This window comes from Malus sylvestris, chromosome 16 (assembly GCF_916048215.2).
Source record: "Malus sylvestris chromosome 16, drMalSylv7.2, whole genome shotgun sequence".
NCBI lineage: Eukaryota > Viridiplantae > Streptophyta > Magnoliopsida > Rosales > Rosaceae > Malus > Malus sylvestris.
The window spans coordinates 13,584,102-13,610,336 of record NC_062275.1 but is presented as its reverse complement, the minus strand read 5'-3'; the positions used below and the strand labels follow the sequence as shown (position 1 = coordinate 13,610,336).

The window sequence follows — 26,235 nt, the reverse complement described above, 5'->3', positions numbered from 1 at the left end:
CTTCCGTATTCACGAGAAAAAAATCCTCAAAAAAAAAATATTTAAGACAGAGCTCCAAATCATTATTTTGGTAAGTAAAAACTTTACAAAGAAATCACTTCTGTTAGCATGAATATATTTTCCTTCATTTTTTTCTGCAGTTAAAAGTGAGTAAAATCTATCTTAACTGTTAATTTGACCGAATGGCAACTGTCATTCTGCACCGAAAAACTTCAATTTCATAAATGGAAAATGATTTGGCTACCGATGTGAGATTTTAACATAAATTATATGAGATATTGTTTGTTAGAAATGCGATGAATGTACCTAACACAAAAGAGAACACTTATCCAGTAAGAAAACATTACCTCATATATACCATTTTTATTTTATCTTGGCGGTAAACGCGTGAAGTGCACTATTTAGTGTCATAAAACCGAATCCAGAAACCAGATTACATATTCAAATTTCATAAATGATACGCGACAAAACCTCCATATTTTAAGTGAATAGATAAAAAACAAAAAGAAAAAAGTTAAAAGAGACTAGAATTGGACGCATACATAACGTTCTTTGCCCAAATAGTCAGTTATTGCGTTCACACAGTCTGTTTTTGCCGTTTACGTTGTCGATTAATGATGCGTTATGTGTTATATTATTAGGCGCTAACTAGCCATTTACATTGTCGGTTAGTGATTTGTTATGCTTTATATTATTAAGCCGCTAATCACCTCTTATCCTTTGTTAATTGACAACATTGTGTAGCATTTTTGCTAGGATTTATGAACTGAGTGTGTTTAAGAGCTTATGTCCGAGATAGCCATAATAGCTTGACTCAGTTGACGACCGAACCCCACGATAACTGAAAGTCTAGCCTTTCCTCATCGAGAAATACCCCAAAAAATATTTAAGAAAATCCCTTCAAATGATTATTTCAGAAAATAAAAGAACTTTTATAAATATATGCACCCAAAAACAACCCTCACTTACTAACACGCGCCTCTGAGCGCGTAGGACCGCACCATACAACGATACCTATGGCTTGCCAATCTAGCTCGTAATAACATCACTACGACTTGTCGTTCAAGCCACTAGTAATAAACCTCCGTAACTTCCACATAGGTGGCAGCACACCATTGGCCCGCCTCTTAACTACTAGAAAATTTTCAATGTACCTGAAACACGAAACAAAACGTCACATTGCATCATACAATTAAATAATTTTATTTTATTTTAAGTTTCTCTAAGTAGTATAATGACATGATATTTCAATTTCGTGTTGAGACCTCGTACTCCAAACACACTAAGGCCTCGTTTGGCAGCTCGTGTTGTACTGACTATTTCAGTCGGATAGGATAAATAGTCACCGGATAGTATTGACTAAATTAGTCGGGCGTTTGGTGTAATATCAGACTAAAGACCGACTATTTAATACTGTGTTTGGTATTATACCGGATAAATCGTATTGTTATTATTTTTATGAAAAACAATTTCCATCAGTACTGAACCCATCACAGCTGACAAGCGAAAGAGCTTTGAACCCACCAGAACAAACACCCAACATCTCCAGGCTCTCATCCTCTTCAGCCGGAGCTCCTCTAGCAGCGGGTACTCGGCTGTTCTTCCACCATGCCCTTGCACACCAGCGACACCGAGGTCCGGTCCTTTCTCGACTCCACCATGCCCAGAACCCGCTCCAGAACCTCTTTTACCGGAGCCTATTTCACCTGGGTTTCTTCTGCCAAAGCATTATGAAATCTTTCCTTCAACCCTTTAACAAAGCATTATGACAACAAATGGTTAACAAAAACTATGCTAATCTAAATTTCCCAAATTACTTTGACAAAAAAATCCCCAAATTACAAATCGCAGAACAAAAGTTCTACAACAAAAAAATTCCCAGGACTGGCGACATGCGAACTTGTGCGGGTACCACGACGAGGAACTGAAGAGGAGGGCAAAGGCAGTGGAGTGAAAGAGGAACAGGAAGATACAACATCTTGATTTTCTTTCTAACCAAGTCGACTTGGGATTCTTTGAGAGAGACCCTGTTGAGAATTAGTTCTTTTTTCAGCCATGGCTTTGGAAGTGGGTCTGAGGAGAGAGAGAAGACGAAGGAGAAGAAAATAAGGAAGAAAAATCCAGGATTGGCGATGGCAACGGCAGCGACCTAGTAGAACGATCTAAGAGAGTGAGCGATGGAGCAAGACTGGATGGAACCGACTAATTATACGAAGGTTTTTGGAAGGATAAATAAACGAGCATACACCGGATAAATGTGTGGACCCAATATAAGTAATACGGGTACTATTTAGTACAAAATTGCACCAAACACCCAGAACTGTATTAACTATCCTATCCGATCTCTTATACGGGCTACCAAATGAGGCCTAAAAAATCTCTCTGCACCAACGCAGGCCATAGTGTACAAATCTCGTCCGGTCTATTGTAGCAGGAATCTTTAAGGGCCACGTGTCAAATGTTACAGGATTTAGTATCTCACGCGCTATGGTGGCGCGTGGAGATATCGCTTTCGTACGTCTTTATATGGTCCAGAGCCCCCCCCCCCTTCCCCTTCTCTCTCTCTCACACACCAAAAGAAAACACTCGGGTCCTCTCTCTCCCACCTCTCCATCTCTCTCTATAAAATCGTAATATTTTCTCTCTCCAAGTACACAACGACTTTTGCTTTCTCAAATATTTTTCTCTTTGGTTTTGGCCTCCTTCGAAATCAGCCTTCGTGGTCATGAAAGCTTAGCTTCCATAAAACCCAGGTACAACCCTCTCTCTCTCTCTCTCTCTAGTTTTCATGTCCAACAGCGTGCGTGAGTTTTCTCTCTCTAAAAATAGAGAGACTCAGAGGCACAGGCTCTCTGTGTGAGAGAGTGTGTGTGCGCTTCACGCTTTGTTTTATTTATATATTTTTAATCCAAAGCTTGCAAATTGGTGCTAAAACTCCAAGACCCATTTTTCTCAGGCTTGCTCTGTCACGTGGGTTCGGCTTCAAATATCGTTTCCTTCTCCGTGGAGGTATGGAAATATTAAAAAACCAATTCTTTCGTTTTCTGGGTTGCTGTTTTTATTTGTTTTACGATTCAATGCAGTTCTCTCTGTGTTTTTGGAGGGTCATTGTTTGGTAAATAAGTGGAATTTCATGGGATCGTATTGGAATTTTCACTGGGACTGTGGTTTTTGCCTGCCGGAATGCTTTCCTGTTCTTTCTGTCGTTTTTTTCTATGTTGGGTAATTATTTATTTTTATTAAAGTTTAGTACTTTTTGGTGTTTTTTTGTTTTGGTCGTGATTGTTTGTTGTTTTGATATGAATGTGCTTAATGGGTTTTCAGATAATTATCTTAAAGTTTATACCTTTTTGTAGTTTCGTCGATTTTAGTCTGGGTTCGAAAAGGGATCTGGATTGGTTATTTTGTTGCGGGCTTGCTACTTAACGCTCTGTTTGCTTGTCTTTCTTCTGGTTTATGCTTGAAAAAATTATTGCTGGGTTATTATTATTTTTTGGTACCTTTTTATTAAAAAAATAAATTATTGGTACAAAAAAAAAAAAAAATATTTATGATTATTTGTGGTTTATGAGTAAACTTTTTAATATAATAAATGCAAGAAAAAAAAAATATTTTGTTTGCTTCAAATTTTGAAATTGGTATTTATCAATTTGTTCTGAGGAAATTCCTCTCTCTTTCTCTCTGTAATTAATGATTAACTAGGATTTATTGCTGCTAGTTGCATGAGTTCTTCAATCTGTATTGCTGCTAGGATAAAAATAAATGTTTTATCTTTGGCATGTTTATGACCAACCTGCTGCATTAGTAGCAGCTCAATTGGTTTTGGACTTCTTCATAACCGAACGGTCGTGTCTTGGTTGCTCCTTTCGATCCCGTAAATATGAACTTTTAGATTGGAAACATTGAACAGATTCAACAAAATGAGAAATTTAGTCTGAAATTTTGAAAGGGTATTTGAAAATGTAAAATTGGACTGGATTTTGTTAGAGTAGAAGCATTTTTTTAGCATGCAGTTCTATTCCTCATTTTCTATCTTTCTCAGTTGGCTATCATGTTCTTATAATGGTATCAAAAATATGATCGGGGGAGCAATGTACGATTTCAAATTGGCATATAGCATTCATAATTTTCGAAATTTTTTATGAAGTATATGTCTTTTAAATTGTCTGTTGGACAGAAGGAAGAACCTTGATCCTTTTGTTGTCTCAGAAAGGCTATTTAACAATACCAGTTCCCCCTCCCCCTCCTTCTTGTATGACAGATGGATTCAGTTGAAGGAAATAGCCATGGGGATATCAATGACGATGAAGCTGAGCATTCATTTTCTCCAGAAGCTTCTGATATATGTGGTGTCTCTGGTGACCCTGAGCTAGGTCCTAGAGTTGGAGATGAGTACCAGGCTGAAATTCCCTGTCTACTAGCTGTTTCTGACTATATACGGCTTTTAAAGAACCCAACTGATGCAGAAATTTCTGGCGGTAGTCCCTGTGGTTTAGTAATGGGTTTGCCTATACCAGTAATGTGGATCAGCGAGGAATTGGACACCAAAAAATATGAACATGTCGGAGAGACCTTGATTGATTCAGAAAGTGACAATGTAAAGTGCAAAGCTGATCCAACGGATGCTAAGTCCGATAATGTGAAAACATCTGGCGAGTCAGAAAATCTAGTATTGAAACAAGAAAGGAAGGCTGAAATGCATCAAAAGCCTGGAGGAGTGTACTGTCCGGTTCCTGGTTCTGCAGGAGACAATTGGATTGACATGGAAGAAGCCAGTTTTCTTCTTGGTTTATATATCTTTGAGAGGAACCTCGTTCTGGTGAAGAAGTTTGTCGGAAGCAAACAAATGGGTGATATTTTGTCATTCTACTATGGGAAATTTTACAAGTCTGACAGATACAAGAGATGGAAAGAATGCAAAAAAATGAGAAGCAGAAAATGTATATTTGGGCAAAGAATTTTTACTGGGCCAAGGCAACATGAGTTGTTTTCTCGTTTGTTTCCTCACGTGTCAGAAGAATGCCAAACTTCTTTGCTTGAGGTAATTACATCTCTACGAAACTTCAATAATGTGGATAAAAATTATATCAGCCTGTCTGTACACACATCAATATGCAAACAAACAAACAAAAGTATGCTAAATTAGTTATTTGCTTTCCTGAATACTCTAATTCAGGTTCTGTGTAGATTCTCTGCCAACATTTTTCAAGTTATTATTTGATTGCTAAAATTTAGACAGATTAGTATCCCTTTAATTGTTTAACTCTTTGTACATAGTTCTCACAAAGTCCCTATATGCCTTCTGTAACTTTGCTTTCCTTTTGTGTACCCGTTTATTTTTTTTGGCAGAGTTGAATCATGTGGAAGTGATTTGTAAAATCGAATTTGTGTGTTTATTACTTTAGCAATTAGTTCCATGTCTAAAGATTACCGCCTCCTACTCATTAAATTTAGTAGTATTTTAGCTTAAATTATGGATTTATGCAGATACTGTATAGACAAATTATATATGAAAATACTGACAAATGTTTATTTTCTGATGAAGATAGACAAGCAAGTGCAAATATGTAATGCATGTGGATCCATCATTTTATCTGCCACTTGTTTCCTTCTGATTTTATACAACAGAAACATATAACGTTGACTACTCAAAATGAAATCTGTTAATGCAGATAAACAGTTGTTTTACAGAAGGGATACACCTTGGATTTTACTATGATTGTTTGTCCCTTTATTTGTTCGTATCAGGATATGGTATGTTTTAATTTGTTTGACCAATTCCAGGTCTCGAAGACATTTGGGGAAGGAAAAATTTTACTAGAAGAATATGTATTCATTTTAAAGGCTAGAGTTGGATTGAATGCACTGGTAAAGGCAGTGGGAATTGGTACAGGAAAGAAAGATCTCACAGGCATTGCCACAGAGACTTTAAAGTCCAATCAGGTTGCTCCCGTTCGCCCAGAAATACCAACTGGCAAAGCATGCTCCACCCTTACGCCACTAGAAATAGTCAACTTTCTAACAGGGGGCTTCCGGCTAAGCAAAGCCCGCTCGAGCGATCTCTTTTGGGAAGCTGTCTGGCCTCGTTTGCTTGAAAGAGGGTGGCACTCTGAGCAGCCTTATCCGGGTTTCTCCACTGGTTCCAGGAATTCATTGGTCTTTCTTATCCCTGGTATTAAGAAATTCTCAAGAAGGAAACTGGTGAAGGGATCCCACTACTTTGATTCGGTAAGTGACGTCCTGAATAAAGTTGCTTCAGACCCTGAGCTTCTTGAGCTTGAAATGGGAGCAAATAAAGAAAATGGGTGGACAGATGAAACAAAGCTGGACGAACAAGACTTCCCAAATCAGCAACGTCACTGTTATCTGCAGCCTCGTACTCCAAATCGTAGTAGTACAAATGTCATGAAGTTTACGGTTGTGGATACTAGTCTGTCTAATGGGAAAATATTCAAGGTGAGGGAACTGAGAAGCTTACCACTTGAATTGGATGTCTCCGCCTCCAGAAGTGATTCTGAAGATGACGATGAGGATGCTTCTGAGGATTCAGCAGATAAATATAATTCTGCTAATTTCTTGTGTTCACAGAGGGATGAGATCCACGTTTTGAAGTCCATCCGTTTGGGTAGAAATGGTGACAAATATTTTAAATATGGTACTTCAGAGGTGGAACATCAAGCTTTTGGTCAAGGTTCGACTACTGTGACTGCAGATCTCCCCAAGAATGAGAACATTGGTACATGCAACGACATGCAGCGCCGGAAAGCTATGAAGTGCCAAAAAAGCCGGAAAATGGTTTCTGAAAATGAAAATCATCTTGCCCCTGTTTCAAAAAGACGTCGACGGTTAGCTGCTTGTAGTCGCACAGAGATCACCCCCAGCAGGAGCCAGTTCTTGCAAGGTCCCATGTTACAACAAGATGTGTCTGGAGACCATGCGGAACTTGGTGAGAAAACTCCTTCTCAAGTGGAACCATCTGGAGAGAAGTTATCATCCGCCAGTACTTCGCCTAGAGGAGCCAGCCCAGTTGATAGTGGTGAAGGCAATCGTTGTGGCAACAGTTTGCCTGTGGAAATATTCCAAGAGAATCCTCAGCGCCCTATGTTGATTGACTTGAACATGCCCCCGCCTCTAGATGCTGAAACTGATGAACCTTTCACAATGATAGAAAGACAAGATGATCAAACACACCAGGAACCAGATGCTGCTTCCCATTCAGTGAATCCCTCTGAAAGTGGGGCAACTTCTGAACAGCAGCCTGCAATGAACTCTCGGAGACAGAGCACAAGAAACCGACCACTGAGCACTAAGGTACTGGAATCTTTAGCTTATGGATTTTTAGACACAAAACAGAAGCGGAAGAGTAGGGACGAATTTCCCCAAGACACCTCCAAATTAAGGCCATCCAGGCGTGCTCGTACTAAGGTGAGCGATCTCAACAGTTTTGATACTAGTCTCCCGGATTTCAGTATGCAGGAAACCAGGAGTGCTATCCCCAATAACAACGCTGACGGGTACAGTGAACTTGATATGGTCTCGTAAGTCGGTTAGGTGCTGAAAATCTAACAAACAACTTGAACAAAGAGCTTCTGCATATAACAGAGACCGGCTCGTGCGGTTATAACCAACCCATGATAAACAGCAAAGGCAGCAAGTCTCTTCATTCTTCTGCATTGTACATGGTGTTACATACAAATTTCATTGGAAATTCGGAGTAGCAGCGTCCTTTCCTGTGGCCATTACATCAGCAAAAGCAGCGCAAATACCCGGAAAACCAAAGATGAGAGATAAAAGTTACCCTCCTCCCCTTCAGTCTTAGTTCAACAGCATTTGATAAAACCATTTACTTTCTCTTGTATGTACAATTTACTTTAAAAGTGGTCGTTTTTTTTTTCTTTCCTTAATTATGAGTTGCAAGACCAACTTATAGGGTGACCGTTGTTGCGTTCTGATCAAATGTAGTTCGATTTCTTAGACTCGCGTCGACAGTTTCTCATCGGTTTACATCTGAAATTTTCGAAATTTGAAGAGATTTGTGTTGAGCATTGTTTGTTGCCTGCCGAAAGCAAAAGGTAAGTTAAGCTTTAAGTTTCCTTAGAACAGTTTGATTGCTTGCTATTTAGATATCAAAGCTACGGGTGTTCAAGATTCAATCCAATCCGCCCAAACGATCGATTCAATCCAATCCAATCTTGGTCGATGTTGATGATTTGAAAGTCTAGAGAAAGAGCGTCCACTAAGTATTTAAAGTTTTCTGAAAGAATTTATGTATATGTACGTACTCGTCCTAAACTGCACAAGTCATTAATCACTTATATTATGACACTTTATGTATTGTATCATTTTTCCGACAAAAAATTTAGAGTTATAACTTATAATTAATGCTTATCATAGCAGATAATCTCTACTAATTAATAAAACACTCATTGTCAATCAAATCCTATGAAATTACCAGTTCAACCCTCTAATTAAAATAGAACATAAATAAAAAATATAAGGCAGAAATGTAATTTCACACAATCAATTTTTTTTTTTTCAAAACCTCACCTACATGTTAAAAAAAAAAAAAAAAACTTCCTACTCCCACATTCTCTCTCTTTCTTTATCTTTCTATTTTAAAAACAAAAATAAAAAATTTCCTCTCACACTTTGTGTTTATAAAACAAAACTCTCATAATTGCCCCCTGAACTATCACCCAACTTTCAATTTCCCTCCTGAACTTTTTAATTGGAAAATTAAGGACTTAAACTAATTTTTTTTGGCCAATTTCCCCCCTACAGTTAGTTTTTCATAGATTTCATCCAAATTAACGTTAACTCTTATCATGTGCAAACCACGTAACTCTCATTTGTGGACAAAAGTGTCATTTCACTAGACCTTTAGATACAAAAGCTATAGAATCACACATATTTGCATAGGTTTATATTTTAGAAATCTAAGGTTTTCAATTATTTTAAAGAATGAAGCGACCGAACTACCCACACATGTTGTGCATATGCTTCCATTTAACAAAAATTTGGATGGAATGAATGAAAAATTAACAGCAGGGGGCAAATTGGCCAAAAAAATTAGTTTAAGTCCTTAATTTTCCAATTAAAAAGTTCAGGGGGGAAATCGAAAGTTGGGTGATAGTTCAGGGGGCAAATCGGCAGTATACTCTAAAACAAAACTCTCATAATTGACCAAAAAAAAAAAAAAAACTCTCATAAATTAAAATTAATAAAAGTAAAGGAAATGGGCCCCATCGGTATTTGCTATCTCGTGTAGGACAACAGGACACGAGAGCAACACGCGCCACTCTCCACTGTGTAGTGCTCCCATCGTCTTCTTGTTCCTCCTCTCCCACCTCCTCTTCCAATATTCCCACCAAACCCTAAAAATTGAAAAGGGTTTTTTGTATTTTAATCTATCTGCATATTTAACGGAGTTTATTTGTTGGTTGATTTGGGGAAAATTAGAAAATAGAAAGCACGACTGGCACAATGGGTCAGGCGCTGCGCCGAGCTGCTGGAAGAACGCGACCCTCTTCGACCGTCGAAACGGCGTCGTCCAAACCGAAGACCGTCGTCGTCGATAAGCGGCCTCCTCTGGTTCCCCCCGAACGGGCGGAGATCTCCAAGGCCGGCGGCGCTATTGATTCTGGTACATAAAAGTTGCCGCCTTTCTTTTGTCTATTGCCTTTTCTCGCACATTTTTCCTCAGCTCAGTTCAGTTAATTTACGGCGTCGTTTCGAATGTGGTTTGTTGGTTTCAGATGGCAGTGCAGGAACAGGAGGAGCCGCGGAAGCAGTCGAAAATGTGCTCGAAGAACGAGATCCAAATTACGACGCCATGCTCAATCAAATGGTGGGTAGAATCAAAGCAAAGCCCGGAGGCAAATTTGAGATGGGCGAGGTCAGTTTTTTTAAGTTTGGTTTTTTCATTTCGTTTCGCCGTTTGGGAATAACGTAGAAAGCACTTCCGCTCATAAGCACTTTTAGCAAATAAACTAGCTAGCCACGGTTTGAATTTAAGACATTGTATTGTACTGTTGTAAATGTGTATTTTGGGATCATTGTACAGGCAAATGTGGTGGACAAGTATAAGAGGCCTCTACCTAAACTGAGGGATACGAAGCCAGATTCCGGGAGTTATGAGGAGAGGCCTGCTCCGCCGGGAACTCTGAATGTGGCACAGCTGCGCCACATTATTCTGCTGCATCAGGGCAAGGCCGAGGATCACAATGGCCGCATGGAGCCGGACCAAATTGCTGAGAAGTTCCGGGTTGATGTTGCTGAGGTTCGGAGGATCTTGCAGTTTGTAGCACTGCCTCCGGAGGATGGCAGTGGCAAACAGAACAACAATCGCTGAAGAAGGCACAAATAGATAGCTTCTATCGATACTCCCCTTCACTACTAATTGGATTTTTCGTTGAATAACGTTGGCTCGCATACAAGTTTGAATGTGAATCCTGTGATTTGGAGATTTTATACATTTCCGAAATCTGTAACATGTCGGAAATTTTGTACCGAGTGTTTGAGGCATTTTGATTGCAACACAACTGAGAATCTGTAACATGTCGGAGAAATTCATGTTTAGTTGTGGTTATGGGATTTATAAGTCCATTCTGTTTCGAGATATGAGTGCGAACGTAACGGTACTTCGACCACAAAAATATGTAGAGGATGTAAATACGGTAACCAGATTTTTTCCAAGAGAGGAGACGATAATCTCATTTGAAACATGCTGATACAAAAATTTATGGTGCTCTAAATCTCAACTTCTATCTTCAAACATTTTGCTGTCTAGTTACAATCTTATGGCCTGTAAGGGCGGCTAAAATAGGGTCCCTCCTTTCGGTTCCTTCGACGAGGGTTTTCTAAGGTTTCCAAGGACAAAAGAATCTCATCATGCAAAAATAATATTTGAAACTATTAGGGAACAGTTAGATTCAAGTCAATCTGGACTCTAACCAATCTGATGTATATTCATATGCCACAAATGTCACTGCACCGGCAGGTGCAGCTTTGACGGTTGATGGGACTATTCCCTTATAGAGACCAGCCCAGCCCTCCATCTGCAATATTCTTCGCAAGGCGTCATACATGTTGCTATAAGCACGGTGCTCTACTGGTTTCCCATATCTTGGGTGCCTCTGTAGTCCTTCAACCTGCAAGGGGCGGGAAAACAGGATTCGTATGACCAACCATCATTGCATTGACATGGAAGCATTTTCATTCACATTTTTCTTCCCTTGTATTCATGCGGAAAGATGGTTAAATAACACACTAGAGTCCAGATGAACTGAAATTTCCAGTAATGCTAGTGGAGCTCGGGACGTTTAAATATCTACCTGGAATCTTTTCTTGACCACATCAAGTGGATGACAGACAAGTTTGGCACATGTCCCGGCTGCTATACCACAGAGGAAAAGCTGAAAGCTCGAGAGACCATCTTCTCTACCGTGCGGGTTTATATTAGAGGATCTGTACCAGTTCCACGCCTAAAATGGACACAATAAAATGTGAGATCACATACTTTTTTCAGATATGAATTGCATTTCTCAATCCAAGAAAACCTTCTTACAACACACAAACATATATTGGAAGGACAATTGTATCCAATTCACTTCCAACAAAAGATCTTGCTCTTTGCTGGGTGTGGGCCCTTTTCTTTGATTATTTCAATTCACATATCTAAACATGTCAGGTTATTTTTACACAAGCGAGTGGGGGAGGGGAAAACTGAACCTAGGACCTCAAGTGCAGGGGTGAATGGTCTAAACTACTTGAGCTACAAGCCCCCTGCAAAACTAGCCAATGTGGTTCATTTCCCTGTGAGACCACATGACAGATATTTTCAACCAAAACAACTATATATTGATTTCCAAAACTGACGGAAATCATCCCATCATGAGACAGAGAAATACAAATATTTAGGTAAAAACACAAAAAAAGTAAATGATAGAGCAGAACCAGAAGCTTACCATGGTCCAGCGCTTAAACGTGTCATAGGTACCAAATTGCAAGCCTGCATAGGGTATAATCTCAACAAGTGTTGGCGACAGTCCAGCATACAACCCTCGAAAGCCACGATTTTTAACTATTTCAACCAACGCAGACCTCATATTTGGATACACCTAAATGAAGAACAATGTCAATTAGGCTCTATTATGCCAAAGAACTCTTCACAAATTGGTGTTTATGCAGAAACTAATTCTAAAGGTGGCCTGATAAAATTCAACATTAATTTATTAGTATATTAAGCATTTCAAAGCTACCGATTACATAAAGGATAGCTTATGCTGTCAGATGCATAACTTTTGTAACTTTAAAGAATTTTATGAAGAATAACATGGATCTAACATTGATTCCTACTCCTCAGACTAGTATAGCTATACATGGCACAGAACAGTTTGAAAGTTAATTTACAATCACACGCACGCACCACACCGAAAAGTCAACCCATGTACCTATACCTTAGGTTCGCCCTGTGAAGCTAATAAGGTTCTTAGAAGATCAAATGGATATGAGCCGACAGTAGCTGCACAACCCGCTAGTGCTCCGCTGACATAAGACAAATAGGGGCTCAAATGAATGTGATCCTCTGCATCAGAGCAAACAATGATCAGGACATACAAGAAATTTGAGGTATTAGAAAAAAAAAAACACATCCATAGTGGTCATAGCTCTAAAGTCGTAAACATTACATATAGAGTACTTAAACTGAACATGGTACCTCTATCAGCAAAATCCTCATTGCAAAATTCAAATAAACAACAGAGCAATAAACCTAGACTTTTATTAGAGATGGACATTACAATCTGACATCCAGCTTACAACCCAAGTTCCTTTAGCACAAATTCAGGTCTTGATAACCAATTTGAAAGAGAATTTTAGAGAAATAAAGAAGTCAAAGTCAAATGTCCTACGCCAAAGCTACTGGAGCTACAAATAATGAAAGAAGAATCAGAAGATCAAACCATATTCAATTTATACCTTTACTTAAAAGAAGCCACATAATACAACTTTTAATTCAGAGTTCAGACCTATGTTTCATGGACACAAACATGGATTTCAGATGCAGGCAGGTGTCCAACTGTGTTTGCCTATTTTCCAAGGGTTTTAAACAAATATAGGGTCCGAGTTGTCATACCCTTAAATGTATCAAGTCCTGTTGAAATGAGCGCGCAAGTGAAATAAAGAGTGCACATAAGGACTATTCTCAAAGTACCTGTTTTGGAAGAACCAGCAGCAAATGTTTTCAACTTGTGTAACACCGTAAATTGTATCGCAGTATACGGCATAACCATAAGTAAAGCTGGGACATTTCCACGCCAAAAACCCTGCCATAAGAAATTCTCATAATAAGATCTTGGGAAAATTTTAATGTTCTTGCAAAACTGAACCATAAAAGACCACCAGAAATGGCTTCTACAGAATGCCACAAGAAAAACTAAATAGTAATTTACATTCTCCGTGAACATAAATTGTGTCACTGTACCCGTAAGCCTTCCTCTCTGAAGATATCCCTTGTTGCTTGAAACATCCCAGTATATTTTGATGGTTCAGACAAATTTCTTCGAACCAAAGCCCATGACGTCGTGGGCTCGAGTTGAACCTATCAACCAAAACAAATACAAAGATTTTTCATTCCACCACCAGCCTTTAAGATGCATATGCAGATAAGCATCATGCATAAAACCCAAACACCGAATCGATAAACATTCTCAAAACCCACGAAATTTACGCAACAACAAAAACAAACACGATTTCACACCAAGTCAATACATGTAGGAATCCATTAAACTTGAAAACAATAACAATTCATATCATTACTTGTACTGTACTGTAAGAATGTTATGAATTTTCTACATTGGAAAAAAATGCAAAGCTCAGAAATTGCAAAAACTTACAAACTTCACCACGATGTCAATAAAATTTCGCAGTCTAACCCCATTACAGATAAAGATAAAGGCAAAAATTTCAAAACTTTCACCAACCTGGAATCTAATTTTAATAACATCTAGCGGCGAAGTAACCGTTCGCGATATTCCGCCGGCGATTAAACCTGCCGTTGTATCAATGACGGCTCGCTTGAGCTGCCCCTTCTCTTCCATTGCCAAAAGAAATCCCCCTCGCGAACAAAGCTGAAGCAGATATATCACCTGAAAACGATGCCGTTCAATTCAATTCAGAACAAAAGATCAAAAATTGACGATCACATTAACGGATTAGCAAAATCCGATAAGGGTTCAGACGATTAGGGTTCCTCCAACGGTGAAATACTGGAAATTCGACTTGCAGAAAGCAGAAAGGTAGTGCAATGAGAGGGAGAGGAACCGACCTGGAGAGGGCAGGTGGGACAATGGAGGAGAGAGAAAGCGCCGCCATTGAATTGGGGGGTTTTGCCGCCTTATTGGATTGAGTAAGACCGCTTCGGCGACTTGTAAGAAGAAGAAGAAGAAGGAGGTGGGGGGCGTTTAATAACGTTTAAGGGGCGTTAATTGTGGGGCAGCCTAGATAATCGGGGTTAATGGAGCGCTGCTGTTTAATTCACGGAAATGTTCCCGTACGTCAATAGTGGGAATGGTCCTTTTTGTGAATAGAAGATAATTTTTTTTTAAATTTTTTCCTTTTTCTTTTGTGTCCTGTAAAGTAGAATGAGGTCACATCATCACCCAAATCTCATGGAAAAGCATCTTAGTCGGATCATTTTCTTAGGGTTATTAGGGATTCTGTAATCTCATCCGTTTATCGTATATTGTGTGATCAGAAATCATTTCAAAATTTAAAATTAAGTATGAATAGTACTTGACGAAAACTGATCGTACGATATACGATGAACGAGTGAAATCATGAGATCACTAGGATCTCTAGGAAAAGAATCCGGTGAGGATCCTTTTCCCAAATCTCATGCCATGACACTATAGCCCAAGACATGAATGTGTTCCACGTTTTGTTAATATTAATTTGTTTTAGTTAATATAATGATGTTGATGAATTACACGATGATAATTAGAAGTAGTTAAAAAGACTCTGTGAGTTTTCTTGATATTTGAAAGAGTGATTGCCGTGACAAAGCCACTAAATATTTCTCTTTTTTATAAAGAAAAGAAAAAATCTTACAATAAGTATGCTATAAGATGTTAGAGATAGAGTCATTTAGGTGAATTTGATACAATACTTGTCTCCCTACTTTTTAGTCTCTCATTGTTGCTTGCTTACATAATTCCTTTTAAGGTTCTAGGTGTTAAAATTGGCATCAATTTAGGTTCAATTCTTGCTAACTCGGTCGGTCGTTGGTGCATTTCAAAACACTCGTGTCTTCTATTTATATAGTACTAGCATATGGGCACACACAAAGTGTGTGAGAAATTTTTTTACTTTTGTTTTTGAAATAGAAGGAGAGAGGAAGAGAGTGATAAAGAATGTGGGAGTGGGAAGCTTTTTTTGGTTTTTTGTTTTTTTAATTAGAGATATGTTAGGATTACATGTAGATGAGACTTTGAAAAGAAAAAAAAACAACAAAATTTGGTTTTGTGAAATTACATTTATGTCTCATATTTCTTATTCATGTTCTGTTTTAATTAGAGGATTAAACTAGTAATTTCATAAGTTTTTAGTTGACAATGAGTGTTTTATTCATTAGTATAGATATCTTATGACTTTAGTTTTATTAGTCTAATAAAAATCACGAGTTCAAAGGGTCAATGGGAGGGATTTTCATGTGTTGTTTTATTTTTAATAACGTCACTTTATAGACAAATATTGTACATCCAATAATTTATTTTTTGTGCAAGTACCATATGAACTTGTAAGCATGTGCAATAAATATCACTTGAACTTTGAGTTTTTATATTTTACCACATGAATTTTCTTAATTGTTGGAATCTACCACCTAGATTACTTTCCATCTATTTTGCTATTAAAACATGTCTTTGTAGGGCTCTAAAATTGGGGGCTATATAGCCCCAATTCAGAAATTCCCTCATAAAGAGTTTGAAAAATTAATATCTGAATAAATTAAGATGAACCACACACCCACTTGCTGATCTACCAAAAAAAAATTGAAAACTCAATATAAATGAAAGACTATATTTTTGCATAATTTTCACTTCAATTCTTCAACAACCCTTTCCAAAATCAACTTCTCCATTCCTCTTCATGACTTGACTCCAATGCCGCTATAAAAAAAAAAAAAAAAAAAAAAACCTTTTGGCTTTGGACAAATTGATTCCAACGAGCCCTAGGGAGTGAATTGACAAAAATATCTCTCCACGTGAGGGGCACATGACATGTTTTAACAGAAAAATAAAATAACTTAGGTCGTAAATTCCAACAATTAAGAGAGTCCAATGGTAAAAGTTAAAAATTGAAAATTCAGTTGATATTAGAGCAAGTCCAGTGTATCAAGACCTCCTAGGGCAACTTCCTATTGAATAGCCTCCAGTGAACAGTAATTGCCTTTAATGAACAGTAATTTCCCTTAACTGAATAGCTATGGCAATAGGCAATAAAATATTAGTATTTTTTATTTTTAAAAATAATAAAAATAATTTTATTTGTAATTTCGGATAGGATTTTTAATCGGTCTCGTTGTACCACGTGGAATTAAATAAGAAATTACAACCCAAAGTATTTGAGAAAATATAAAATTGTGGTGTAAGTTGGAAGATAGTGATAACATATTTATAGAAAAATTAAATCAATTTTTTTAATTTTTTTTAATTTTGTTCGGATTTTTTTTATTAATTTTTTACATTTTTTATTTTTTTATTAATTTTATAACGTGGCCGACGTCACCATGACGTTAGCCTTGCATCAACTCGTCTCAGGCTCTTGGGCTGTGGATTCCCACCTCCCCTCTCACTTGGGCCTCCCCCGAGCCCAATCGCCCGTATAGGCTGGAGTAAGGGAGGGAGGCAATTGCAATTAAATGGTCCCCGGTCCATCGGGCCATCACCCCTGCTGGACTTGCTCTTAACACACATGCTTGCAGGTTCAGGTGGTACTTGTGCAAAAATATGCCCTTTAGAAAAATAAGAAATCCAAATGACTTAACAATGTGCAAAATATTTCACAATTGAAAATCAATGAAAGATTGACTAGTGAATAGATGAAGAGTTTTTAAAGTACTTTTCTAAAAGATTTACAGCTATAGGGATGTTTTTCTAATCAATTAAATGGTGGGAGGGAGTTCAGAGATTAATGGATGGCTTGGAACAAGTAGACGGAACATGAGAGGGATGGGAGTATGATGGTTATTTAACATGTTACCAATAAAACATATCAATGCACAGCAGAAGAAATGTGTTTGAATGTATGAACTCAACTTATGAATCGATGAATGAGCCTACGTATTGAATATAAACTGTTACATAAGTGATTCAGTCACAAGGGAGAACTATCTCCAATAAGTACAAGGATAAATACTTGTGATAACAATAGGAAGTTTGAACTAATAGACCTAGGACTGGTTTGGTATTACTGTGCTTTGAAAAAAAGCTGCTTCTGTTATGCTGTGAAATAAATAGCTGTGAAATAAAGCAGCAAAGTGTTTGGTAATTTTTTTTTGTAAAAGTGCTTTTGAAAAAAAAAAAAAAGCAATATGATAGTGTTTGGTAAACTTTTATGTAAAATAGCTGTGATTGTATGAAATGACCAAAATGGTATAATACTAGATGTGCTATGACAAGCCATGACGTCGTTCGCTGGCAACCTTTTCACCTTCGTCTTCCCCTTCCTCCTTATCTTCTCATTTCGCACGGTCGTAAAAAATAGAACCCACCTCCTCACCTCCTTTGTCGACCGCGACCCTTCTATAAAATCCCTCATCTCCTGCCTCGACCTCGCTAGCGCCGGCAATACCAACCACCGCTTTCCTAGATCTCCAGCCAAGTCCCCATCTCCGATCTCTCTCTGCCTCCGACACCGCCCATTTCTTCACCTCACCCGCGTCGGAACCTTAGATGACGATTTCTTCTCCAGCGATGACGACGATGCTCGCTCCCTCTTCGGCCCCAATCAGATCGCCCCAATCATCATTTTCTCCTCTTCCTCTCACTCCACCTCCAAATTAGGGTTTAATGGAACTTACGGGACTAGGGTTTCTGAAATTGTGCACTCCAGCCTCACGTTTAAGGCTGAGAAATTCACCATTTCTGATGACAGAGCTAGAGGCAGAGATGGCGACAGAGAAAGCAATGAAGAAGAGGAGAAATGCGGCGATGAAGAAATGGACGATCAGGCCGTTGATTTGCAATTCTTGATCAACGAATTAGAGTTGGGTCACTGGGACGTGGCGACGTTGTTCTTTCTCTTGAAAGTGTGAAGAATCAGGAGAAACTTTGAAATAAGCCACTTTTTGAAGTTGCTTTTTGTAGCTTCCACTTTTTAGCTATTTTTTCGTCTGAAACTTTGAAAAAAAAGCTGGTTTGGGGTGTTTACCAAACACCAAAAACTTTCCCAGCTTTTTTTCATACCATCTTTTTATAAAATCACCTCAACCCCAAACCATACCCTAATTTGATGAGGAGTTTGAGTTGTAGTCGAACTGTGTTGCAGTTGAGGAAAGTGGGAAGGCAGCAACGTTTAAAATTGGGTAATCTGACTTGGCTTATCACGTCTTCGCAAGCTAAGCGGGCCTTAGGCGAATGGGAAAGTTAGAAATTAAGGAGGCAAAACATGAAAATGATAGGCCCCTTGTAAGAAGATCAGTAAGCTGTTGATTAGTTGAAGCCACATATAGAACGACGATTTCTTTACGAGTGACCTTTTCATGAATGTAGTGGTAATCCACTTAAACATGACTCATTCGAGCTTGATAAACTGGAATTGAGGCTACAGCAATGACACTTGTATTATCCCACCACAATCATGGATGTGCAAGAGAAATATATATGCAGGTCACATAATATGTTTCGAAACCAAGGCAATGCTGCAGATGTGTGAGCGAGTTGACGATAATCTGCTTGAGTGCTAGACCAATAAACTCCGCATTATTTCATGTCAATAAACTCCACGTTATTTCATGTCACCAAGATGTCAAAGAAGGTAAACAAAGGAATAATCTACGGTGGATCGATGCGATGAAACCCAAATCTTCTAGGTGATGAGAAAAACATTGAAACTAGGCACGATTGGCTATTTGAGACCATAGAGAGAACAACGAAGTTTACATATGTGTGTGGGATATTATGGGTCGACAAAACCTGATGGTTGACGCATATAGACCTCTTCAGCCGAATGACCCTGAAGAAATGCATTTTGAACGTCCAATTGGTGAATAGGCCAATTAAAATGGATTGCAGTTGAGAGAATAAAAAGTTGAATAATAGAATGAGTGATGATTGGAATAAAGGTTTCCCTATAATCTATACCATCTTGTTTGATGGAAACCATTTGCAACCAGTCAAGCTTTGAAGCATTCGATGGAATCATCAGACATGCGTTTAATCCTGTAGACCCATTTGTTTGGAAGATTATTCAAATGAGGTTGAGACGAGACAAGGGTCCATGTACCTGTCCGTTGTAGGGCATTAAATTCTTCAGCCATTGCCTGACACCACGATGAATGTTTATTTACCTAACTAAAACATGTAGGTTCAACAAAATTATCATGAACATTAGCAACACAAGCATACTTGGGAATCCCATCTTTGGCACGTGTGATCATAGTATGGGAAGGTTGATGCGCCACCTGAGTTGTGTGAGGGGAATTAATCCCTATATTCGAAAAGGGAGGGGTCTGAATGGAGCCTAAAAGGATAGTATAATGAGGGTAAATTGTAAACAATTGAGTTTGTTTTAGGGAAGTTGAGTTTGTTACAAAGTGGTTATAAAAGTTTTTGTAATTAGCTAAATGATTGGTTAGTTAAAGATGTAATGAGTTGTTAGCACAAGTAAGTGAGTCACTAGTATATATATACCAAAGATGTAATCTTATTCTCTTTATGAAATGAAAGCATAACTTTATCATTATGGTATCTCTCGCCTGAGTTTCACAACCTTCGATCCTTTTTTCCCGCTTCCCGCTCAGCTTACTTTTGAAGCTTTAAACCCTATAAATCCAGCCATGGCAACTTATGGTTCTACTTCTTCTGAATATACTTCTTCAATTCATCTTGTTCCGATGACTTCTTGTCCTAATTCTTCAACATCCTCAGCAATTTCGTCGATTACGATCTAGAATATTGGATCTCTGGTTCCAATTAAGCTCACAATAACGAACTATCTCACCTGGAGTGCTCTGTTTGCTTTGATCTTTCACCTGTACAATCTCACCGGTATCATTGACGGCATGATGCCTGCTCTGCCGAAATTTCTTCTTGATTCGTCTGGTAATCACACTTCTACTTTGAATCCTCAATATGTTACGTGGTTTAAGAATGATCAGAACATTTTCATTTGGATTAGTTCTACACTCTCAGATGCTCTTATTCCATACACTATTGGAGTAAATTCGGCTCGTGAGCTATGGTCGAAATTGGAATCATGCCTCGCAACTGCATCGCAATCACACATTCACAAGCTTTGTTCTTATCTTCGTAACATCACGAAGGGTGATTCTATGGTTGCGATCTATCTTTAACAAATTGAAGAAATTGTTGATGCTCTGAGCTGATCTATGTGATTTTACGTGGTTTGCCCTCTGAGTATGAATCTTTTATCATGCAATTCAGTTTTGGCTTGGTTCTACCATTATTGATAAACTTAATGGTCTTCTTTTGAGCAAAGAGCTTAAGTTAACTACTTGCAAGAAAGCCTTTTCGTCGACACGAATTCAGACCTTTAATTCTTTTGTTGGTCTTCTTCCCACACCGATTGGTGATTTTGGTTCACATGCATTCTTTACTCAGAGTGGATCTAACTTGAATTCCTATGGTTCTCAACAGCGCGGCAATTTTTCCAACCTTGGGCACTATAATAACCGTGATACTCAGAGGAATTATCAAGGCTTTTAGGGTAATCCAAGATTTAATTGAGGCAATCAAGGTAATCACCAAAACAATCGTGGTTCTCGTCCTCAATATAACAATTCTACCAGAAAGACCTATTGCCAAATTTGTCGCCAAATGGATCATGAAGCTACAGAGTGCCCTCAACGCATGAATCCACATTTTGGCACCAAGAATTCTCAAACTACATACAATGCAACCATTACTCCTACTTGGTTACTTGATTCTGGTGCTAGTTCTTACATGACTAACTCTTGCAATCATCTGCAAAACCTTGAAGCATACAATGGACCTGAACAAGTGTATATCGGAGATGGCAAAGGTTTACCTATACTTAACTCTGGTTCATCTAAACTTGATACTGCTTCTCATTGCTTTGATCTAAAAAATGTTTTGCATGTTCCTCATCTTAAGCAAGATTTGATTTCTGCAAACCAATTTATACTTAATAATTGGTGTTCTATTCATTTGTATCATTTTCACTTCATTGTGAAGGATCTTTCTTCAGAGAAAATGCTATGTATAGGTCATGCGAGAGCTGGATTCTACCCATTTCATGCATCTCTTATTGCTAGAAATCAACAGGCATTTGCAGCATATGCTTAAGCTTCATAGGATACTTGGCATCAACGATTAGGCCATCCTACATTCAAAATACTAAATAAGCTAGCATCTAAGTCCTGTATTCCAGTTTTAAGTTCTTTAAATAAATCTGTGTGCTTTAGGAAAATGTTCAAAGTTGTCTTTTGCTTCTGTTTCTTGTACATCAAGAAAGCTTCTTGAGCTTTTGCACACTGATGTATGAGGTCTTGCACAATTCACTTTTGTCAATAGATATTGATATTACATCATATTTGTTGATGACTATACAAAATATACTTGGTTCTTTCCTATTAAATCCAAGTCTGATGTCTTTGATACATTTGTACAATTCAAAGCTTTGGTGGAAAATTTGTTAAGTTCCAAAATTGTTACTCTGAGCTCTAATTCTGGTGGAGAATTTCTGAGTCTCAAATTCATCAATTATCTTCAATTGCATGGTATTTCACATCAGTTAACCTGCCCTTACACACTAGAACATAATGGTTGTGCTGAGCGCAAGCATATGCATCTAGTTGAAACTGCTAGAACTCTTTTAGCAGCATCCAAGGTACCTAAGTCATACCGGGTTGAAGCTTTTGCCACAACAATCTATTTGATCAACATGATGCCAACAACTATAAAATCATCTAATTGGGAATTATTATTTCATAGATCTCCAGATTACACATCTCTGAAAATATTTGGATGCATATGCTTCCCATGGTTGAAGCTTTACACAACTTCCAAACTTGATCCCAAAAGCAAGGAACGTGTCTTCTAAGGTTATAGTTTGAACCACAAAGGCTACAAGTGTCTTGATCCTCTCACTGGTATAATATACATTTCGAGACATGTGATTTTTTATGAAGCTACTTTTCCCTTTGCTAAAAAAGATATTCTTCAACAATCAAGGTCCAGTTTTAGTTTTTATCCATTGCAGCATCATAATACCATTCATACTGCTAACCTTTCCCACTATATCTCATCCCTTTTCCTCTACACCTTCACCTATATCTTTACCCCCACACTCATCTATCCATACATCCTCATCCATACCAGAGTCTAATCCTGTCTCTATCCCTAGTACCATTGCTAAGTCTTCATTATTTCTCAACACTCATGCTATGCAAACCAGATCAAAGTCTACAATTTTTAAACCTAAAGCTCTTCTAGCAACCAAATATCTTCTCCATTTTGATATATCCCCCGATTATACCCCATCCACTTATCTTCAAGCGTCCAAATACCCTCATTGGAGACAAACAATGCAGAAATAATTTAATACTCTCATTCAAACTGGAACTTGGTCTCTGGTCCCTAACACTTCTTCTCAAAATTTAGTTGGTGCAAAATAGGTGCTTTGAATCAAATGCAAACTTGATGGTACCATTGATAGGTACAAAGCCAGGCTTGTTGCCAAAGGATTTCATCAGCAACAAGGCTTGGACTATACTTAGACCTTTAGTCCAATTGCTAAGCCTGTCACTATTAGGCTTATTCTCACTTTGGCTGCAAAGTTTGATTGGTTTCACAATCAACTTGATGTGAGTAATGCCTTTTTACATGGCAACTTAATTGAATCTGTGTTTATGATACAACCACTTGGGTTTGAAGATCCTACTAAGCCTAATCATGTTTGCCATTTACACAAGTCCTTGTATGGTTTGAAGCAAGCCCCCAGGGCTTGGCATGAGAAGTTCACCACTGCCTTAAAATCTCTTGGTTTCTCAGGTTCACAAAATGATCACTTTCTATTTGTCAAGAAGGATCCAACATTGGTCTTCATATTGGTGTATGTTGATGACATCATTGTCACTGGTCCCAATACTCAACTCTGTTAAGAAATCATCTCTCAGGTCAGTGTCTTATTTTCTGTTAAGGATCTAGGCCCTCTTCATTACTTTCTTGGTATTGAAGTCCAGAGATCATCCTTTGGTATATTCATATCTCAGAACAATTACATCCTAGACCTTCTCACAAAAGCTTATATGGAAGGCTCCAAACATTGTGTTACACCTCTTAGTACAACCAAATTGGATCATGAGTCTCCTCTGCTTGATAATCCTGAAGAATATAGGTCATTGGTTAGTGGATTGCATTATTTAACCGGGACTAAGCCAGATTTATCATTTGTAGTGAATTTAGTATGGCAGTTCATGGAGAATCCAAGACAGTCTCATTTTCAGGCAGTCAAGCGCATTCTCATATATCTCAAAGGCACATTGTCTTTTGGTTTATGGTTTCCTAAGTGTTCTAAGCCCCTCACCCTCACTGTTTTCTCAGATGCAGATTGGGCAGGGTGTAGCATTGATCAAAGATCCACTGGTGGATTTTGTGTCTATTTGGAAGACTCTCTTATAAGCTAGAGTGCAAAGAAACAACCAATTATGGCTCGTTCTTCCATCAAGGCTGAATATAGGTGACTTGCTAATACTGCAGCAGAATTGACACGGATTTGTAAGCTTTTGGTTGATGTTGGCCTTGTTCTTCCTTTTCCCTCACAACTTTGGTGTGATAATATTTCTACTATTTCCTTGCCTAGAAATCCAATTTTCCATGCAAGAACTAAGCAAGTGAAAATTGATTACCACTATATCAGGAAAAAGTGTTCACAAACCAAGTGATTGTTCTATTTGTTTGCACTCAGGATTAGGTTGCAGACATATGTACCAAACTCTCTCTTTGGTTACCTTAGTTAGGTTTGAGGGGGGGGGGATAATAAGTGTAAATTGTAAACAATTGAGTTTGTTATAGGGAAGTTGAGTTTGTTACAAAGTGGTTATAACAGTTTTTGTAATTGGCTAAATGATTAGTTAGTTAAAGATGTAATTAGTTGTTAGCACAAGTAAGTGAGTCACTAGTATATATATACCAAAGATGTAATCTTATTCTCTTTATGAAATGAAAGCATAACTTTTTCATTACAGTAGATGAAGATGGGGGAAACTGTGTTTGAAATTGAGGTGGGTAATGATATAGGTGAAGCGGAAATAGTAGGCTGGGATGCAGATAGGGTTGGCAAGGATGAAAATAATTAAGGTTGGTGATGAGACTAGTGGTTGAGGATTATTTCGCTGAAGTGGTGAAGTAGAGTGTGACGGTATATCGAAAAACGTTGTGGGATAACTGTGGGTTGTACTATGCTAGGAGAGAGTAAGGTAAGACCTATATCTATGGTGTCACTTGTAGATGAAATTGGAGGAGTGCAGGCAGTAGTAGAAATATATTCATGATATGGAAAACATTTTCATAAAATGTGATAACTTTTTCATAGACGGATCTAGACTATGATAACTTTGTGATTTAAAGAGTATTTTAAAAAGACTCAATTTTTTTATAGCGAAATTGCAATTTGTTAGAGTTATTACTTTAGTCTAAAGATGGCTTTGAAATTGGCACTATTCAAATGAACAGTCATTTGGGCCGAATTTCATTTTATTTACGAGGCTACCACTGACTCTCTCTGCCGTTGATCATGATGCCCGCGTGTTGATGATCGTGGAAAGGCAGGGTGCGATCGTCACTTTACCATTCTCTTCCTCCCCTCTTTCTCTCTCCCTCAGATCCCATTCTCTTCATCATTCTCTTTCTCTCTCCCTCAGTTTCAATCTGCTCACCTAAAATCCCCAGATCGAACATCCTCCATCTCAAATAAAAAAACCTTCCCTAATCATGGATTTTTGTTGAGGTAATTTGATTGTTTCCTCTTCTGTAATTTGTTTCTGTTAGTTTATTGTTCTTGAATTTTAATTTTTCTGTTTTCCAACTTGGAAGAGTCGACCTTCAGGTGATAAAATCGTGATGTGACCATCGTATTATCTCTCACAGCTCACAACGATGAAATCGCACCACGACCAGTGTCGGGTAAGCTATCGACTACCCCTCCCCATCTTCTTTTTCTTCTTCCGCTTCTCCCTGCGCATTCCATTTTGACTGTATGTGTTTTGGATGCATCTTGATTTCCTTAGTATGATTAGACGGTTCGGATGCGCCTAATGAACAAACCTAATTTGCCTCGCGCGTTCAGTCATTACCTTCCTACGTCTAAAACCTCACACAGAGACAGAGCTCCCCCAAAACCCTAAACGCCCAAAGGTAATTTTGTTTAATTTTTCAATTAGTTTTAATTATCTGACTAATCCCTAGCATAGATTCACTCTCTCTTTACTCTAAATGCGTATAATTTTTTTTGTTTTAATTTTTTGCAGTATTAATCACGAAGTTACGGAGCTGAAATTGCAAACGCTATCATGGCTCACTTAAAAAATGTAAGCTTGAAATTTTTAGGTTCTGTTTGGTTGTTGAGAAAACTGAATCAAAGAGGTTTTTTTTTTTGTTAATTATCTCGGAAACGTAGTTGATTGTTGTGTTTCTGAAAATTTGAAAACAGAAGAAGGTGTTTGTGAAGTTGGTTTCGACGAAGAAGCAGGCTAATATGGACCATATCAACAACAACAACAACAACAACAACAACAACAAAGCCTTTTCCCACTAAGTGGGGTCGGCTATATGAATCCTAGAACGCCATTGCGCTCGGTTTTGTGTCATGTCCTCCGTTAGATCCAAGTACTCAAGTCTTTTCTTAGGGTCTCTTCCAAAGTTTTCCTAGGTCTTCCTCTACCCCTTCGGCCCTGAACCTCTGTCCCGTACTCCTACTCCTTCTGTGCACATGTCCAAACCACCGGAACCGATTTTCTCTCATATTTCCTTCAAT

At 38.2% G+C, this 26,235-nt stretch overlaps 5 protein-coding genes and 1 long non-coding RNA gene across 6 annotated transcripts; 5 read left to right on the top strand and 1 right to left on the bottom strand.

Moving 5' to 3' along the window:
• The first annotated feature begins 2,579 nt into the window (after positions 1-2,579).
• Positions 2,580-8,045, top strand: LOC126606909 (uncharacterized). Its single transcript, XM_050274303.1, has 4 exons — positions 2,580-2,753; positions 2,957-3,009; positions 4,262-5,041; positions 5,785-8,045. The coding sequence occupies exons 3-4, from the start codon at positions 4,262-4,264 to the stop codon at positions 7,540-7,542; spliced, it is 2,538 nt and encodes an 845-aa protein (XP_050130260.1). The 5' UTR covers positions 2,580-2,753; positions 2,957-3,009; the 3' UTR covers positions 7,543-8,045.
• A 1,232-nt stretch (positions 8,046-9,277) lies between these two features.
• On the top strand, positions 9,278-10,616 carry LOC126606921 (uncharacterized). The gene is made up of 3 exons (XM_050274321.1): positions 9,278-9,643; positions 9,756-9,895; positions 10,064-10,616. Exons 1-3 carry the CDS (start codon positions 9,484-9,486, stop codon positions 10,349-10,351), a joined length of 588 nt encoding a protein of 195 aa, XP_050130278.1. The 5' UTR covers positions 9,278-9,483; the 3' UTR covers positions 10,352-10,616.
• Positions 10,617-10,668: 52 nt separating this feature from the next.
• LOC126606915 (mitochondrial thiamine diphosphate carrier 2-like) lies at positions 10,669-14,493 on the bottom strand. The gene is made up of 8 exons (XM_050274314.1): positions 14,327-14,493; positions 13,983-14,147; positions 13,484-13,600; positions 13,214-13,325; positions 12,459-12,586; positions 11,967-12,119; positions 11,334-11,483; positions 10,669-11,150 (listed from the first exon to the last, which is right to left on the bottom strand). The coding sequence occupies exons 2-8, from the start codon at positions 14,097-14,099 to the stop codon at positions 10,932-10,934; spliced, it is 996 nt and encodes a 331-aa protein (XP_050130271.1). The 5' UTR covers positions 14,100-14,147; positions 14,327-14,493; the 3' UTR covers positions 10,669-10,931.
• Positions 14,494-17,680: 3,187 nt separating this feature from the next.
• On the top strand, positions 17,681-18,313 carry LOC126609134 (uncharacterized). Its single transcript, XM_050277136.1, has one exon. The coding sequence runs from the start codon at positions 17,681-17,683 to the stop codon at positions 18,311-18,313; it is 633 nt and encodes a 210-aa protein (XP_050133093.1).
• A 1,968-nt stretch (positions 18,314-20,281) lies between these two features.
• On the top strand, positions 20,282-20,945 carry LOC126609133 (uncharacterized). Its single transcript, XM_050277135.1, has 2 exons — positions 20,282-20,554; positions 20,664-20,945. Exons 1-2 carry the CDS (start codon positions 20,282-20,284, stop codon positions 20,943-20,945), a joined length of 555 nt encoding a protein of 184 aa, XP_050133092.1.
• A 3,945-nt stretch (positions 20,946-24,890) lies between these two features.
• On the top strand, positions 24,891-25,970 carry LOC126606933 (uncharacterized). Its single transcript, XR_007617421.1, has 5 exons — positions 24,891-25,209; positions 25,296-25,385; positions 25,490-25,616; positions 25,730-25,789; positions 25,912-25,970. It is a non-coding gene; the product is annotated as an uncharacterized LOC126606933 (long non-coding RNA).
• The last annotated feature ends 265 nt before the right edge of the window (positions 25,971-26,235 follow it).